At 39.0% G+C, this 20159-nt stretch overlaps 1 protein-coding gene across 1 annotated transcript in view; it reads right to left on the reverse strand.

Annotated features, from left to right (window-relative positions):
• LOC124775060 (NFX1-type zinc finger-containing protein 1-like) overlaps positions 1 to 20159 on the reverse strand; it is a 439199-nt gene that overhangs the window by 262621 nt on the left and 156419 nt on the right. The window contains exons 4-5 of the mRNA XM_047249854.1: positions 10495 to 10578; positions 9954 to 10225 (exon numbers count right to left, since the gene is read on the reverse strand). Of these exons, the coding sequence (XP_047105810.1) occupies positions 9954 to 10225; positions 10495 to 10578 (356 nt within the window). The remainder of the gene's footprint in view (positions 1 to 9953; positions 10226 to 10494; positions 10579 to 20159) is intronic.

Consider the following 20159-nt stretch of genomic DNA (forward strand, 5'->3'; position numbering starts at 1 on the left):
TTCAACTGTCCATAAGACGTCCACCAACACGAAAGCCAAAGAATTTGGTGGACCACGCTTAGTATGGAGAGCCAAGGGGACGGAGCATTCTACCAGGATACAAACATCTGTCTGCAAGGTTCCACAACCAAAATTTGTGGGTGGCTTATTACATAAAATAAAACTATAGGTCAGTCAGTTAGGACTAATGCAGAGGTGATTTACAATGGTGGATTCCTTCTAGGAGGAATGGAAGGAGGAGAGGCAAGCACTAGTAGTTTCCTTAACAGTGCAAAGTTTACTGGAGGGGGAAGAGCACCCACAAAGCCACTACTTGTGGTGAATGGGTATGATTAATCACTTCTCTAGCAAGGCAGTTGGCCAGATCATTTCCTTGGGATACCCACATGACTTGGGGTCCAGAGAGTGATAACCAAGATCTCAGTACAACTGAGTTTGGCGAGAAGATTGTGAATAGCAGAGACCACAGGGTGACGAGTCAGTGTGCTGGAAACAGCTCACTGAGTCACTACATATTAAAACACGGTTAAGGGAAACCTGGTTATTAAAACGGAGGACACAGTTAACTCTTAAATATGGGCACCAAGAGTTTGGTGGGTGACATTGTGACAGGAGGTGCAGCTGGCTGGCTGACTGGGCCCCCTGAATGGCAGTTCAGGGTCGCATATCGCCCCTTTAGATTATACCAGTTATAACCATCATAATCACTGATATATTCATTATTTGCTAGTTTTTGGTATTTTATACTAGTGAACATAATATTTCTATTATATGTCACATTCACTATTGTAACTGCTCGAACACACACATTAAAAAAAAATTTTGTTCAACCCAGTTCCCAGAACTCCTGAAGACAGACACTGACTGTGGATATTGTATCACAGACACAGTCCCTTTGACTGTTCAGAAATGTCACTAAACCCGCCCAAAGATGTAAACAACAATGGATGAGCAGCTCCTATTAGACGGAGGGGGTCCGACAGTGGATCAGTTCCAGTCATTCCACCAGGAAAGAGGTACACGGCTCGTGTCGTCTGTAGTTCAACCATGCCTAGATGGTTCGATCATGTCCGCATTGTTACTTTTTGCCAGGAAGGGCTCTCAACATGGGAAGTGTCCAGGCATCTCAGAGTGAACCAAAGCGATGTTGTTCAGACATGGAGGAGATACAGAGATGGGAACTGTCAATAACACGACTCACTCAGACCACCCAAGGGATACTACTGCAGAGGGTGACCACCACCTACGGATTATGGTTTGCAGGAATCCTGACAACACCACCACGTTTAATAACGCTTTTTGTGCAGCCACAGGACATCGTGTTATGACTCAAACTGTGCGCAATAGGCTTCATGCTGCGCAACTTCACTCCCAACGTCCATGGCGAGGTCCATCTTTGCAAGCACGACACTATGCAGTGCAGTGCAGTGCAGTGCAGATGGGTCCAACAACATGCCGAATGGACCGCTCAGAATTGGCATCACGTCCTCTTCACCAGTGAGTGTCACATATGCCTTCAACCAGACAATCATCGGAGACTTGTTTCGAGGCAACCCGGTCAGGCTGAACGCCTTAGACACACTGTCCAGCGAGTGCAGCCAAGGTCCTGCTGTTTTGGGGTGCCATTATGTCAGGCCGACGTATGCTGCTGGTGGTCATGGAAGGCGCAGTAATGGCTGACCGATACGTGAATGTCATCCTCCGACCAATAGTGCACCCGTATCAGCAGCATATTGAAGAGGCATTCGTCTTCATGGATGACAATTTGCACCTCCATCATGCACATCTTGTGAATGACTTCCTTCAGGATAACGACATTGCTCGACTAGACAGGTTAGCATGCTCTCCCTATCGAACATGCCTGGGATAGATTGAAAAGGCCTGTTTATGGATGATGTGACCCACCAATCATTCTGAGGGGTCTATGCCAAATAGCCATTGAGTGGGACAATCTGGACCAACAGTGCCTTGATGAACTTGTAGATAGTATTCCACGATGGGGCAGGCATGCATCAATGCAAGAGGATGTGCTACTGGGTATTAGAGGTACCAGTGTGTACAGCAATCTGGACCACCACCTCTGAAGGTTTCGCTGCATGGTGGTACAACAGGCAATACGCGGTTTTCATGAACCATAAAGAGGGCGGAAATGATGTTTATGTTGATCTCTATTCCAATTTTCTGTACACGTTCCGGAACTCTCACAAGCGAGGTGATGCAAAAAAAAAATTTTTTTTGGGTGTGTGTGTATGTGTGTGTGTGTGTGTGTATAAAGGCACACTAAAAGTTTGTTTTATATGAACACTGGTGTCGCAGCAACACACATGCGCGCAGGCGCACGCGCGTGCGCGTGCGCGCACACACACACACACACACACACACACACACACACACACACACACACACGTGGTGCAATCCATTTCAAACAAACATTAGATATATTATTAATGAACTGACACAGCAGAAATCAACTCAGTTTCTGAAGTAATATTAGACACACTACTCATATAATTATGTATTATCTGGCAGCACTGAAATAAACAAGAGTCTGCTGCTTATCTTTGGTTTTTATACACAAATATAGGCATAATCTTTATGCACGCAACGTTGATATATAACTTACATATCAGCATGAGGAGATATGTTTTTGACTTGAAGACACATAGCAAGGCAGGTAAATGCACACATTATTTGCTTGCAGGCTTTACAGAAAATTCATTTGTTGCATTTTTTCCTGCAAACAACACATGTTGCATACTTCGGCAGTTGTCCAGGAATATCAAGTCTAGCAGTCAGCCTTTATGGGATGTCAATTTGGCTGCAACCCCCACTCAGACTTCTTTTGTTGGCTTTGTGTTTTGCCAATATTTCCTGAATCATGCCTAACTGGAAATTCACATATGGCAGCTAAGCAGATGACAATTTGTGCAGACAAAATGCATTGAAGATGTCTTGCCTATTAGGTGGACAAAATTTTTTTGTTAACATTTGGTGCTCTTCCCAATGCACTCCACAGTTTTCATGATCATATCACTCCAGTGAACACTTCTCACTGACTTGGTGCAATCAATTAGAAACAAAGGTTCCCCACATTTCGAACTTGTTCTGTAGTGTTTTTTTAATCTCTCAGATGTCTTCTGAATGAAAAGCTGACGACATTTAGACATCCCTTCTCTCACGCCATCTCATTGTCAAAATTAGCTCTGAAACAGACTTGAATGTCAGTTCTCCTTATTGAAATTTCTCTGCCATTTTTTGTATGTAGTTTCTGTCGTGCCACAACTGCACCACAAGCATTAGTTGCCCAATGATACAGCCAACAGAAGTGCGTTGTGCTCGAGTACCAAATATCACAAAATAAGGATTGCCCCTCCTGTAAATATGGCTCAATTAAAGTTGTGATGATAAATCTAGAGACCCTGAGATTGTAATTGGTGACATTTGTATCATTTCCACAAAGAATGATAAAGTCCCAAAACATAATTTGTCTGAACATCACAAATCAACAATATTTTGATTCCAAAATGATTTCATTTTGCTGGGATATACTGTTTTAATTTTAGTCTCTCTTTCAACAGAAGGAGTGACCCATCCATGCACAGGTTTTCACAAGGGTATCAATGTTGTTTGAAAACACTTCAAAAGCGATCAAAAATGGGATGAGGTTTGGACATGTAGTCTATTTTTAGAGTATTATGACTGAAGTGTAAAAATCTTAGGATAGATAAATATTTATCTCGCAAAAAAAAGGAGTTTCCAGAAGTGGATGTTTTGGCCAGTACTCTGATAATGACATTTTTTAGCCTTGTCATAATTTGACACATAACTACAAAAAATAAAAAAACTTATTTGATATCAGGTCGGTCCACTCTTTCTTTGATATGTCTATTAAATGTTCAGAGCTTCGAGTAAAATATTTATGTTTTGTTACAAATAAGAGTCACAATATCTTCTCTTACAAAGAGGGGGAAGCTAAAGAAACTTCTTGTATCAATGGCAGTTTTCAGACCGAAATCTGTGGACAAAAGCTGGTGTTTCCATGGCTGGTGTTGTTACTTGACCATATCAGTTTGTTTTATATGTGGAGGCATGGTTCCGTCTTTGTTGGCCCCCTCATCTTCAGATGAAGTCATCAGATAATCCTGAGTCTGGTACTGGTGAATGGTCAGAAAATATTGGTGTGCCTGTAGATGTTGGTGTATCTGAAGTCATCAAGTGAAGTGGCCTGCAGAAGTTGATTGTTGTGCCACAGAACTTGGTCGTGGTAATGAATCATTATCAGATTCATTTTAACTGCTGACCTCAAAATTGCTTCTTCAGCTGAGCAAAAAGTTTGCTTATTTCCAAATTAAAATTTTACACAAAAATAATATGTCTACTGACAAGAAAGTGGGCAATATAGTTTGTGTATGTTGACAACAATTGTACCTGCACCACACTACTAACTGAATGGACAAAATATTTTGCATGTACCACAATGCTAAGTGAATGTCCCTGAAGTCTAGTGACAATACACTGCACTACAAATTTCCAGGAAGCCTACAAGATAGCAACAAGGATGGCGCTTCCACAACAGTCTAGCTTAGCAAAACAGTAAACAAGCAGAGCAGGCTGGAGAAGGAGTAAGCTGGTGGGCTCATTCCAATAGCTAATTACACCCATGGGCAAGCATACATCTACTTCTACATCTACGTACATACTCTGCTAGCCACTGGTTCGTGCATGACAGAGGGTACCTTGTACCACAACTAGTCGTTTCCTTTACTGTTCAACTTGCAGATAGAGTGAGGGAAAAATGACTGTCTGTATGCCTCCCTACGAGCCCTAATTTCTCATATCTTATCTTCATGGTCCCTACACAAAATGTGTGCTGGTAGCAGTAGGATCGTTCTGCAGTCAGCTTCAAATGCTGGCTCTCTAAACTTCCTATGTAGTGTTCTTCTAAATAAATGTCTTCTTCCCTCCAGGGATTCCCACCTGAGTTCCCAAAGCATATCTACAACACTTGCATGCTGATCGAATGCACTGGCAACAAATATAGTTGCTCACCTCTACTTTGCTTCAACGTGTTCTTTCAATCCGACCTGGTGTGGATCCCAAACACACTAGCAGTACTCAAGAATAGGTTGCACTAGTATCCTATATGCAGTCTCCTTCACGCATGAACTACACATTCCTAAAATTCTCCATTAAACCTAAGTAGATCATTTGCCTTCCCCAACACAGTCCTCACACGCTTGTTCCATTTCACATCGCTTTACAACATTACGTCCAGATATTTAAATGACATGACTGTCAAGCAGGACACTACTAATGCTGTACCTGAACATTGCAGGTTTGTTTTTCCTACTCATCCACATTAACTTACATTTTTCTACATTAAGAGGCAGCTGTCTAGTCCATCTTGCATCAACCTACAGTCATTTGTCTTCGATACCTTCCTGTACATCACAGCATCATCAGCGAACAACCACAGATTGCTGCCCACCCTGTCTGCCAGATCATTTAAGTTTATAGAAAATAGCAACAGTCCTATCACACTTCCCTGGGGCACTCCTGATGTAAACCATGTTTCTGATAAACACTCGCTGTCGAGGTCAACATACTGGGTCCTAATACTTAAGAAGTCTTCGAGCCAGTCTTCTTATATACCGAAGTCAACTGTGCTTTTTTCCCAATCGCTTGGCACATTGCCTTGGTCAAGAGATTTGTGGTAAATGCAAACTAAGTAAGGGGTCAATGATGTAGAACACTCTCTGCAAAACTGAAGTGGGGTTCGATCCAGAACTGGCAACTTTCAACTTTCTATTGTAACTGCAGAGGAGATCAAGAGTTGGTACCATTGGAACTGACAAGGGAAGATCCCACTTCGAAAAAGAGACTGTCTATGAGACTGGGTCTAACAACTGCAAAGCTGAAGGCACTGCCGAGCCATACACATGGCAACCATAGTCCAAGCTGTATTGGTCCAAGTCCTAGTTGATACTGTGGTGTCACAGCATGTTCCACCTCTTCTTCACAATCATATGAAAGATTTTAAGGTAAAAATGCTGTTTTAGTAGTTAGCATATAAACAATATTCATTGTGTGGGCTTCAGTTTTAGTTTGTGCAGAAACAATGTGAGAAGAGGGGGCGCAGGACATCAGCAACGCACAATGCTGTCAAGAGCCTCTACCTGCTTTGGAGGTGGTGTTTATACTTTGGCATCACAGGTTGGTGGTGCTTTGTAAGGCACAGAGGAAGCACCTCTGCCAACAATGTAAACACCCAGAAAACAGCTGATAGCAGCTGTGGAGAAATGTCATTCTCTTGTGTACTGTTCTGAAATTCACTTCTGCTATGTTGTTCTGTGTAATAAGAGATTTGTCACCAAATGTTGTAAATACCGAACATAGAAGAGTTCCCCAAAAAGGAATTTATTCCGTTTTGTAGTGATTTGGCATAGATGTGACTCTCTAAGTAGTCCTCAATCCTCTGCACGTGGAAACAAAGTCCCACAGTACAATTAGTGGCAGTGCATAGCTGGTCCACTGCAGCAAGAAAACATGAGAAGATAACCGTAAAGCTTAAGTAAAGTAAAAGTGATATGAACAACATTGAGGTGACAGATTGTGAGTGAAGATGGTTTAGGTACAACCTCTAACCAGATTCTCCTTAAAAACTTCGCTATAGAGAAAATAAGTGTGACCCATACTCCAAGAGGTGTGGGCATGGATGCAGAGAACATTAAGCTTTTGCATGTAACTAGCCTTTAAAAGCCCTCCTGGCCTCAACCTACATTAGTAATTGTCATCTCCCATCCAGCCCCTTTCCTGTTTCCATTCCAGTACAACACAGCCCTCATTCCTCCATTGCACCTAGTCTTTGTACTTCTCCTTTTCTGCTATCCCCCCTCCCCCCTCCTTCATCACATCGCCGCTGCCCTCGATCAACCTCCCAACTGCACATATCTGCCCTACCCCTTTCCACCTCATCCCTGTGTGCTCCCCAACAGCACATCACTCTCCCCCCTCCCCCCCCCCCCCCCCCACTGCCTCTTCCTTACCCCCACTGAGTCACTACTCCCATCAGGCACTGGTGCTGCTGCTCACAGTGTGGTCTCAGTTGCCTGAGACTGCAGTCATGTGTGTGAGTTGCGTTTGCATGAGTGTGTACATGTGTGTGTGTGTGTGTCAACTAATTTTGACAAAGGCCTCACTAGCCAAAAGCTATATTTCTGACCGTCTTTGTTGTGCCTATCTGCGACTCAGCATCTCTACTTATGATGAGTAGCACCTTCCCTTTTCACAATGTTGTTACATTCCATCCTGGACTTTCCAATCTTTGATTTTAGCCTTTAATTGAAAAATATGGGGAAACCAAGTCAGTTTTTGTCAAAGAGGAGTTTACAAAATGAGGACTGTGCAACAACGTCCAAGTGCTAGGTACCCAAGTAGAGTTCTGGGTCAGGGTCGAGCATAGTATACTGACAGAAATGTATGATCTGTAGTTTTGCAGAAGAGAAACCATGGGAAATGGTCCAAGCAGAGGCCAATAAGATGTCGCCTTGGCCACAGAATGGGAGCTGTACCAAATGCTACATTCATCAATTGGTGTGATCAGTAGCCTGGTCACTATCTCACTGATGGTGATGAGAATGAAGCACTATGGCACACAGTTCTCTTGGAGTCACGAAGAGCTGAGTGTAGCACATGAGTTGCGAGGTGTTCAGCAACAGCTGATATGCCTGTACACAGACCACCCTGCAGGAAGAGACCCATCACAGTTGAAGAAATTTGTTGACCTGGAAGACTAAAGAGCTCGGACCACATCTAGGATTGAAAAGCACACATTTACAGAGTGAACAGTGCTACCAGCATTTCTTCTTATCACATTTAATTAGGTAGCGAGCCTTAGCACAAATTTGCTTAAAAGTGTAAAGGTTGGTCAGTGGAGGATGTTATTTGAAATGATGCAGGCCTCTTCAGTGACCCTGAACAGCTATGAAAATGTCCAGAGAGGTTTGCTTTCTTTTGTTGTTTTAGGGTGCACAACTACAGTGGTCATTAGCGCCCACACTAAATTATGAATGCACTGCGAGGCACAATGTTAAAACAGCAACTAAAAAGGACAACACTATAAAAGCAAATTAACAGACAAGGGATTAAAAGAAAACAGCATAATCAAATGTCCTTAGACAGGATTGTCAAGTGGATAGAACGAAGAACGCGAGCAGCTGCTCCTGGGCCATCCACTAAAATTTCATCCAGAGCACTTGGCAGACCAAGATCAATGCGCAGTGTATTAAAATTTGGACAGGACGTTAAAATGTGGCGTGCCGTCAGCAATTGCCCACATGGGCAGAACGGCACTGGCGCAGCCGTCAGCAGATGGCCAGAGAGGTGGGGAAGCTAATGGCAGATACATACAAGTGCCATTTGGGTATCTCAAGCAACCAACATGGTAATCGGTCTATCAGGCAGTGGCAAGGAAGTCACAGGATCACCAAAATGTGCTCACTGTCCTGAAGATCATCATATAGTGACCAGTGTAGTGAAGCCAAGAGATTAGCTGAAAAGATATCATGGGTGACACTGGTGTGGATAGGAATACACATAGATCATGGTCTGTAAGAAGCTGGTCAATGAAAAGGCCCCTGTCAAAGTGGTATTCTCCCACAGAAGATGGTGTGCATTGCAGTCCTCAAGTACGAGATAAGGGAGGCACAGTTGTTGCATTAAAGTGGTCAACTCAATGTATGCAAGTGGCCTGCCTCGAGGTAAATATACAATACAAAAGGTGATCGTTGGGGTCGTCTACACTTGCTTCGCTAACACTTCCAATGTGGTATGAAGTTGAATTCACTCACCGAAAACTGGTGACACTAACAACCAATCCAACTCTGCTGAATGATCATGTTATGGGTATCTACGTTAGGTGTGAAGAATTTAGGAATTTAGGAGGGCCAGTCACAGTTAGTTCCAAAACCTAGGATAGTGTACACACTTATGTGCACCTAGTGGCAGTACTGACATTTCTTTTCAAGTTATGTAACTGGCCAGCAATTCTGTCTCATAAGTTTACAACAATGTTATTCATTTATTTTGGAAAAATAAACTCAGTTTGGGAACATTAATCATGCTAATTACAGAAACTTCTGACACAAAGTTAAATATTTTATTCAGAATGATGTCATAAAGGGTAGAGAAGAAAGTCTGTTGTAAAACTACATAAAACAAATAGGTTATGGCGTGGTACAAGGGACCAACAAAGCATTCATTTAAAGTAATTCAGGAAAATCTTTCTATGCATATTCCTTCACTAATCTATTTGGGTTAAGTATATTTTTTCTTTTCTGTCTCTTCAACTTTTAACAGAAAAAAGGGCTCACAATTTCATAAGACCTGAAATGTTGCAATGTGTTTTATTCCTTGTATGTAAACAGCACAGGGAAGTATCAGACTTCCATTTGCATATATGCCACGTGTTTTCATTTTTTAGTTTAATGAAAGTCTTTAGGTCAATTTATAATTTTTATAATACACGAAAACACACACACACACACACACACACACACACACACACACACAACACACACACACACACACGTACAGCTGCCTGACCCAGCACAATACAGACGTATAGGTGTGTGTGTGTGTGTGTGTGTGTGTGTGTGTGTGTGTGTGTGTGAGAGAGAGAGAGAGAGAGAGAGAACACTCACAATAAGATTTGTCCAAAAGCTAGCATTGTGTGTGTGTGTGTGTGTGTGTGTGTGTGTGAGAGAGAGAGAGAGAGAGAGAGAGAGAGAGAGAACACTCACAATAAGATTTGTCCAAAAGCTAGCATAGTTTTCAGTCTTCATTAAGTGCAAGTTGACAAGTCAAAACCTGTATTATGTGGCATGTTGTTATGTTCCCTGCTATATTACTTACATTCTACAAGAGCTTTACCTTACCAAACTTATATCACTTACCTCTTCTTCATGAAATCTGTGGTCAATGAAAAAAAGGTTTTTTGTGACACCTTTCACGTTTTTATAATGATAAACAGATGGAGCACTTCTTAATGTTGGATAAATTGTTGGTGTGATAAGGTTTGCTATATCTGGTCTCATCCTGTGCTGAACTTCTAAACAATCATAATGCATCCCATTCCGCAGCATCCTTTCAAACAATGAAATGTCAAAATTAAATTTTTTTCCTAGCTCATAGACTGCAGTTGAAGGTCGCAGTTGTTTGTGATCACCTGAAAAGTAATAGTTTTTCATCGAGATCAAAGATACCTTATAAATAATCAATTATACACAATCATTGCTTTTAACAAAATCCATTTCCAACAAATCTGAGGAATTTAGATTACACAACAGTATATGAAATATTCTGGTGACCTGTTCAATGAAATCATCACTGAATAACCATGAGCTACAATATAAACAGTAAGAAGCTATTCTCCACACAATAATCTACCTGAACTATCAGAAACAGTCAAAAAAACTGAACAGTACTCATACACACCTATGAGAATAAGATGCTCACAGTCCTTTGTCAAAGAGACAACAACATGGGACTCCAGCACTTCCGCTGCTTCCTCAACTATTACTGAAAAGAAAAGAGGAATTCAATCAATGGCAAAGTTCATTAAGCTATTCTTCAACAAAAATTTCTCTCAATGTATTTTCAAAATAGTTTACATTACCTGAATATTATCAAAAAAGCTGACAGGTTCACTAGGTAAATCCAGACATCTAACCATATAACAATTATGCCACTTAGCTACATTATGCTTCCAACGTTTTGAAAAACACAAAGAAAGAAAGAAAGAGAGAGAAGGGGGGGGGGCAAAGGTTATGTTCTTTTCTAAAAAGAGCAGTCACAGTCAAATCTGGATATCAAACATTCCCTGTGTCTGAAGCTAAAGAGAGAAAGAAAGAAAGAATGATAATCAGGCTAACTGTGGTAATAAAGAACCCTGGATGAAAAGTAAACCCAAGTCACTCAAAAGATGGTAAAATCAATTGCTCTATGCTTATGTTCACACAGAAAATCAACCACCTCTAAAGATTATGCCACAGGACAGTACTTCATGAAAGTATACACAGTACGATAGCAATCCTATATGCAGGTCACCACAATAGAGAGCTTTCAAGTACACAGCAGATGGAACTGAGAAACTTCAGACATAGAGCCTTCTTTAGTGAATGCTCCTTTAGTTCTAATTCTGGGACAAGAAAGTTATTTGTTTGGAATTTCATAACACAACATTTTGTAAGATTAAGCTACTATCTGTTAGCTGAGAACCAGTTGTGAGTGCATTCCACTGTTGTTCTGATGAATTATAACTTGTGTTACAGTTTTTTACGTTCTCCAATAACATTTGTATAGGTGATAAAATAGGAGCAGCTCACATACTAAATTTGATTCGATTTGATTTTTTATTGGTCCAGTTTTATCACACAGCACAAATTGTACAATTGATATTGGACAGGTCAAAGATAAGTTACAATAATACATAGTATTAGCAAAATAGTAGGCAAATTAAAAATGGGTACCTATTACAATTAATTTTGTTCCCTATTCAGAAATTCTCTGACAGAATAGAAACAGTGTTTTATTAGAAATGCCTTTAGTTTAGCTTTAAATATTAGATGAGTAGCATTTTTTATTTCCTCTGGTATCTTATTGTGTAGTATTACACCAATGTTAATTATGCTCCTCTGATACCTGGTTGTTCTGTGACATTTTGATGTCTATTTGATTTCCCTCTGGTACTATAGTTGTGTACATTTTTGTTCTGTAGCAGTTTGCCTGTTTTCAGGAGATAGTCCCTAGTGAACAAGATAGTTTCATAAACTAATAAACTTGGAACATTTAGGACACAAAGCTCAGTAAAATGGGATTGACATGACTTCATCTTTTTAAGGCCACAAATTATTCTTAGAGCTCTTTTTTGCATTCTAAAAACCTTTACACTGTGAGTTGAGTATCCCCAGAAAACGATCCCATATTGTACTAGTGAGTGGAACTGTGCATAGTATGCCTGCAGTACTATTGTTTTGCTTGTTGTAGCCTTTAAAATTCTTAGGCCATAGCACACAGATGATACTTTTCCTAGACAAGTTATTTATATGTGTGTCCCACTTTAAGTCTTTCTGAACCCACAGACCCAAAAATTTTGTGACACTTACATTTTCTAGGGGATCATTTTTTAATTGTGCTTGAATAGATATTTGATTAGTTGAAGGAATTTAATGAAATCGCCACACACAGTTTTTTCAGTATTTATAATGAGTCTGTTTTTTGTGAACCACTCAGGAAGTCTTTTCATAGAACTTTCTGCTGTGGACTGCAAAGTTTCTGGACTGGATCCAGTGAGCAATATGCTGGTGTCATCGGCAAACAGGATAGTTTTTGTGGGGCTCATATATTCAACTAAGTCGCCCACATAAATCAAGAAGAGTAGTGGACCTAAGATTGAGCCCAGCAGTACACCATATTTTATTGGGAATTCACTAGAACGATAGGAGCTGTTTCTTGTTTTATTCATTTTGTTGAATTCATACTGAAGTGATACTTCTGCCTGCAGTTTTCTAGGTATGAACACAACCAGCTATGTGCTACACCTCTGACTCCTTGTCTTTCTAATCTTTAGACCAGAATGTTATGCTCCAGGACATCAAAGGCTTTTGATAGATCTAGAAAAATACCTGCAGCTAATTTATGTTGGTAAGGGATTTTAAAATGCAGTCTAAGAATTCGAAAATTGCTGTCTGTGTAGATTTAGACTTTCTAAAACCATGTTGTTGTGCTGTAAGAGGTGCATATTTATTTATGAAACCTAAAAGTTTGCCATAGAAGAGTTTTTCTAGAATTTTTGAGAAGGAACTTAACTGTGACATGGGTCGGTAGTTTGATATTTTTTCAGAAGAACCTTTTTTTAGCAGTGGTGAGACTTCTGCTATTTTAAAAATAAGAAGAACCTTTTTTTAGCTGTGGTGAGACTTCTGCTATTTTAAAAATATCTGGAAATACACCAGTTTTTAAAGAGAGGTTGTAAATTTTTGCAAAGGGGTTTGCTATGTGGTGAACACATGCTTTTAATATGAAATCAGGTACTTCATCAAGACTACTTGACATTTTATTGCTTAATGATTTAATCTGATTTATAATTTCATTCGGGTTTGTTTCATAAACATACATAGAAGCAGTCAAGATCACTGACTTGCTGGAGAAACTTGGGACTGGTCCTTAACAATGTACTTGAATAAGGTCTTCAGCTAGTGAAGTGAAGTATTCATTGAATTTTTCCGCAACTGAATTTGAGTCTGTGACTTTTGAGCCTTCTAGCGTTAATGATACATTCTTTTTCTTTGGAGCTGAACTACAAGTTTCTTTCTTTATAACTTTCCACGTGGATCGCATTTTGTTAGATGAGTTTCTTATCAAATTGTCATTCCACATAATTTTTGCCTCTTTGACTAGTCTACCATAGATTCTTTTGAATAATCTGCGAATTCTTGGGTTACTATATATTTATTACAACAGTACTGCAGAAATCCGCTTCTCTCACTGGAAATTTTTATGCCTTTAGTTACCCATTGCTTATTATTGTTAGGTTTTACTGTTTTTACTACTTTTGAAAATGCTACATTAAAATAGTGAAGAAAGATGCTCTGAAAACTCATGTAGATGCTATCAACATTGTTCTGAGTGGCATGCTTTCCCAGTTTTCCTTCGCCAGTAAGAGATTAAAAATTCTAGTGTTAGTAATTCTTTCCTGGTGTATTTAAATGAAGTCCATGGACTGTATGGAACCTTCGTTCCAATCTGTTTATATCTACAACATCGATATTCTTAAAGTGAGTGCATATTTCAGTGATACACTCGTTTGCAACATTAATTTCGCAGTTCACACACGACCAGAGTGGTAAATCATGACGATGTGGGATGTTCACAATGAGTACATTTGTGTGGGTTAAATTATTTAAACATTTTCTCATTTCTGTAATAACCTTGTATGTCTCATTTCTATAGACATCGTTTGATCCCCCTATTAACACGGCAAAATCGTCTTTATTCAAACTAGCTACATCAGTTGACATTGCTAGGTCTGTTATTTCACTCAACGGAGCCCCTGGCTTTATGAAACCAGGTGCCTTGAAACTACATGTTCTCATCAACATTGCAGAAATTTCACGGCCATGACTATCACCTAACACACAGATTGTTTTGTGTTTCACACTTTTTGTAACCGCAGGATTTAAGTTTCTTCTTCTCACCTGACTAGTGTTGTTTTTTTGCTGCATGTATTCTAAATGTTCTTCAGTTTGCAGCTTCACTGGAGATGCGTTTTTTAACGTAGTTTCCTTTGTTGCACTGAAGTCTGTGGTAGTGTAGATGTGCACACTTATTTTCGGAGTTTTTAGAATATCTCCTGATGCAGTATTTTCACTGTTGACCTACTTACAACGAGCAACGGTTTGCCTACTTTGTTTTCCAACTTTTGAACCCTTTCCTACATGTTGACTGAATCCACAGCAGAAAGCACTGCAAAAGATTTATTTTAATTTTTTTTTTTTTTTTTTGCGCTAAATTTTCACTGTGTTTCAGATCTTTTACCCTCTGAGTACAACTTCCTTCAGTCATTGTCTTCCATTTTCTCGAGACCAAGTCTTCTTTCTTCATTAGCGTCTCACATTTTTCAGATTGTATTTTACTTATTTCCACCTTTTCAGTGTCGATTGTAAACTGTAGACTGGATATCCGTTCGTTCAGTATTTCATTCTTACAACATGCACGTGTTTTCCTTTTACTACTGAAATTTACATTTTTTCGTGGAGACACATGATACACTTTCAACTTGGCCACCATCTTGCCACAGGGGGTCATAATAAGGGTTTCTCCACTTTGAATGTTGTCTTATTCCTGTTGTATCATTTGGTAACGTGACCCTCTGTTCCCTATTTTTATGGTTATACTCCACCCATGCCAAAAGAAATGGCTTTAACACCAATCCATCTTAGTTCCTAACAAGATTCATAATCTATTTAATCAAAGTCCTTGGCGTGATCAAGGAAAATGTGAACAAGGTTATTTTTCTTATTTGGTCTCATGTAACTGACTATGAAGGGCGATATAACGCTTTCACAGTAGAGAAGTCCTCAAGGAAGCTTATCTGAACAGCTGTTAAATGGTGGCTGAATTATGGACACTTTATTATTAACTTGTAAGTAACCTTTTCAGTCTTTTTGGGAACAGAGGATACACAATGAAATGCGAAGACTTTTCAGAAGCTTACAACACAGAAGCCACAGCCACAAAAGACACACAGTCCAGTCCCTAACAAAAACAAAGAGAGCTGAATAAAATTAATTTCATAATTTCAATCACAGATTCAAGTTACTTGCAAATTTTCAAGTTCACTGATTGTAATCACAGAGCTGACTGCCAATTAATTAAGAAGTCATTATACTACATCAATCATTTTATGTAATAGGAGTTAATTTTCTCACGCCAATGGACACCACCAATAGCTTGCCCACATGCAGCAGCATCAAATTGCGAAGCGAATTAATTTTCACAATCATCATTTAATTACCACCCCATCATGTTGTCTTCAGAAACCTCTTTTTATCCTCAGATGCATACTATGATGTGGTGCCTGAGTTTAAAAAAGTACAGAAACAACACTCTCAGAGCCTTTTCAATTGCAGATCTTGGATATGACCACAATGTAGATAGCACTGGTGTGCAAGTTGGTGCCACTTCGATACACAAGCATTGTCTCCCATTACCTTGGAAATAGCCTTGTATTAAGGCAGTCCAGTTTGATTTGCATGTTTTGCAATAATACATTTGCAACAACTACATTGGTTGTTACAGTTCAATCATGCCGATTGCTCTGCAAGCATCCGCCATCGTGATTCCACCAATATCAATGCCATAGGCTTCACCTTTCTGTCATTGTCTCTGTGATAATATTTCAGAATACATGGTTAACAGTCCTGCTTTTTCTTAATGCATCTTGATTTAACTGTTCTCACTCTCTCTAGTGACTGGACACATTCTTGTTCAGTTTCTATTGTGTCTTGGGGTACTTAAAGTTTATTACTTGTCCTACAGCAGGCAGCAGCTAGCCAAGTTAATTAGAATTGTGGGTGGACTCAATAAAATACTGTCACAGGACTGCCTTACATTTGTGTCTTATTCTGTAATATGCCTGAAGTTAATTTCAATCACCCTTTGCTTTAATTTAAATCATCAATTAGGTGAAAAAACACAATAAGTGAAGAAGATTAATGTCTCCTTGTTCTGGTGACAGAAGATTACCAGGCGAGTGCAACTTTCCGGCTAATATGATCACTACATACATATTGACAAGACAAGGTACAATTCATAACCCAGAACCTACAATTTGATTACCTATACTTTTAGAATTGGGTGTTACTAATGTATATTTCAGTTTTTCAAGAAATGCACCTTGACTCATTGGCTGGTTACAAAGATAACTAAGGGGACACTGTCAGGTAACACAAGATTTTAGTACTTTAGCTGAAATACTGTTTTTTTTTCAGAATAGTTACCACTTTCAAGTTCCCTAATTTTTTTCATGATCTCTCTAGCACAGTGATAAGCAGCATTTCTGGGTCCATTACCCCTAAATGTAATCAGATATTTGCTAGTAACACTCCCCTTCCCTTTCCCCTCCCGCTACTAACTAAACATGAAAATGAATAAGTATTTTCTTTGAAAACATTTGTTTTTAAAATTATGAAATATAAGTGATATTTAAGTTTTGTACATGTTTTATTAAACCTTGAACCAATGAGTCGGTGTAACAGCTGTTACTTCTTATTTCTAACAATCTTTTTTATAGAATGATGGAGCAACTCTCACTGCATTGTGAGTACTACCTACAACACCTTACCAGAAAAGAAAGCTGTCTATCCACATTGAGGGCAAACACTTCTTACAAAACATGCTTTCTCTGCACCGCTCCTTCTCTAGTGACACTTGCTTCATCCACACCCTGCACACCCACCTACAATCGACCAAATTAAAACTGCTGAATTATACTTATTGTTTTGGTTTCACTTGACTGTTGGACTCCTTACTTCTGAACTGCCAGTGCTTTGTATCTGACCATCCCCACTAATAATAATAATAATAATAATAATAACAATAATAACAATAATAATAACCCGTGGAGGCCCGGGAAAAGAATAGGCCGCCGGTATGTTCTGCCAGTCGTAAAAGGCGACGAAAAGAACAAACTACTAATAGGGCTAACCCCCCTTTTAGTGTGATTAGTTGGTTCAGGACAGAACTAATGAAGCCTCGGACAAGTGCCGTCACGGTCGGGGACGACGTTTGAACCCTATGCCCGCCCACAATGGTAACGACACTGCTAGCCAACTGGAAAATGATTGAAATCCAAATAGAGGTGTTTTGCAGGATATGCTTCCTGCAACCACCCTAAAAGGAAAACGAAGACAGAGGACGAGATGGTCAGATGAAGTTAATCGACACCTCATGTTCTGTTATTACCAAGCAACAAACCTAGGAACCAACACAACTGGATACAGATCACAAGTATACACAACATTTATTATCAGATACCCAGAATTAAAATTTTTAACACAACAATGACTAGCTGATCAGATCCGTGTAATAATCAAAAATAACAGGATACCCCAGTCAGAATTAGAAAACATCAAACAACAAGTACAACAAATACTGGAACAAAATAATGTGCAATCAGAAGAAGAAGAAAATACAGTAATGGACTCAAACATCCCAGAGCAAACAAACAAAGAACAACACGCATCAATTAAACAATCAGAGGAAAATGAAATCTTAAGACGGCCACCAGAACAAGCACAAATAGAACTCGAAGTAACACACATGTTAGATATAGAAGAAAAATTTCAGCTGACATATATAGAATACAAAGATACAAATACAGACATTAGACCAATCTTGCATAGACCACCAAATAACCCACAAGTCGAAACAACAATAAAAACTATCAACACAATCATACACAACAAAATAAATGAAAACACAACTATGGAAGAGTCACAACTACTGGTTTATATAGGAGCACTCACTACACTAAATATACACACTAGGCAGAGATCAGAACCAACCAACACACAGAAGAAACCCACAAAACCAGCATGGCAACACAGGCCACAGATCAGAATAGAAAAACTGAGAAATGACATCGGACAGCTAACACAATTTATAAGAAATAAAATGTAAAAAAAAAAGGGTTAGGCAAAATCTCACAACAAGAAGCGATAGAGCAATTAGATGAAAAGAAGCAGAAATTACAAGCATTGGCCAAACGACTTAGAAGATACAAAAAAAGTGAAAATAGAAGGAAAGGAAACAAAACCAAACATTCAACACAAACCAAAAGAAATTTTACCAGACAATAGATAACACACATGTTAAAATAGACAATCCACCAAACGTAACAGACATGGAACACTTCTGGGGCAACATATGGTCAAACCCGGTACAACATAACAGGCATGCACAGTGGATGCAAGCAGAAAGAGATACATACAAGATGATACCACAAATGCCTGAAGTGATAATTTTGCAACATGAAGTCACCCAAGCAATTACTTCTACTCACAATTGGAAAGCCCCTAGAAAAGATAAAATAGCAAATTTCTGGCTAAAGAAGTTCACCTCAACACATTCACATCTAACTAAATTATTTAACAGTTACATTGCAGACCCATACACATTCCCTGATACACTTACACATGGAATAACTTATCTGAAACCTAAAGATCAAGCAGACACAGCAAACCCAGCTAAATATCGCCCCATAACATGCCTACCAACAATACACAAAATATTAACTTCAGTCATTACACAGAAATTAATGACACATACAACACAGAACAAAATTATAAATGAAGAACAAAAAGGCTGTTGCAAAGGAGCACGAGGATGTAAAGAGCAACTGATAATAGATGCAGAGGTGACATATCAAGCTAAAACTAAACAAAGGTCGCTACACTACGCATACATTGATTACCAAAAAGCTTTTGATAGTGTACCCCACTCATAGTTACTACAGATATTGGAAATATACAAAGTAGATCCTAAATTGATACAGTTCCTAAACATAGTAATGAAAAATTGGAAAACCACACTTAATATCCAAACAAATTCAAATAATAACACATCACAGCCAATACAGATTAAGCGTGGAATATACGAAGGAGACTCATTAAGTCCTTTCCGGTTCTGTCTTGCTCTGAACCCACTATCCAACATGCTACATAATACAAATTATGGATACAATATTACTGGAACATACCAACACAAAATCACACATTTGCTATACATGGATGATCTAAAACTACTGGCAGCAACAAATCAACAACTCAACCAATTACTAAAGATAACAGAAGTATTCAGCAATGATATAAATATGGCTTTTGGAACAGACAAATGTAAGAAAAATAGCATAGTTAAGGGAAAACACACTAAACAGGAAGATTACATATTGGATAACCACAGCGACTGCATAAAAGTGATGGAAAAAACAAATGCCTATAAATATCTAGGATACAGACAAAAAATAGGAATAGGTAATACAAATATTAAAGAAGAACTAAATGAAAAATATAGACAAAGACTAACAAAAATACTGAAAACAGAATTGACAGCAAGAAACAAGACAAAATCTATAAATACTTATGCTATACCAATATTGACCTACCCATTTGGAGTAGGGAAATGGAGTAACACAGACCTAGAAGCACTCAATACACTTACATGATCACAATGCCACAAATATAGAATACATCACATACATTCAGCAACTGAAAGATTCACATTAAGCAGAAAGGAAGGAGGAAGGGCATTTATCGACATGAAAAACCTACATTATGGACAGGTAGGCAATTTAAGAAAATTCTTTCTAGAATGAGAAGAAACTAGCAAAATACACAAAGCACTCACTCATATAAATACATCGGCTACACCACTGCAATTTCATAACCACTTCTACAACCCTTTAGATCACATAACATCAACAGATACGAAGAAAGTAAATTGGAAAAAGAGAACACTACATGGCACGCACCCGTATCATCCAACACAGCCACACATCGACCAAGACGCATCCAACACATGGCTAAGAAAAGGCAATATAT

The sequence above is a fragment of the Schistocerca piceifrons genome, chromosome 2 (assembly GCF_021461385.2).
Source record: "Schistocerca piceifrons isolate TAMUIC-IGC-003096 chromosome 2, iqSchPice1.1, whole genome shotgun sequence".
In the NCBI taxonomy this organism is placed as follows: Eukaryota; Metazoa; Arthropoda; class Insecta; order Orthoptera; family Acrididae; genus Schistocerca; species Schistocerca piceifrons.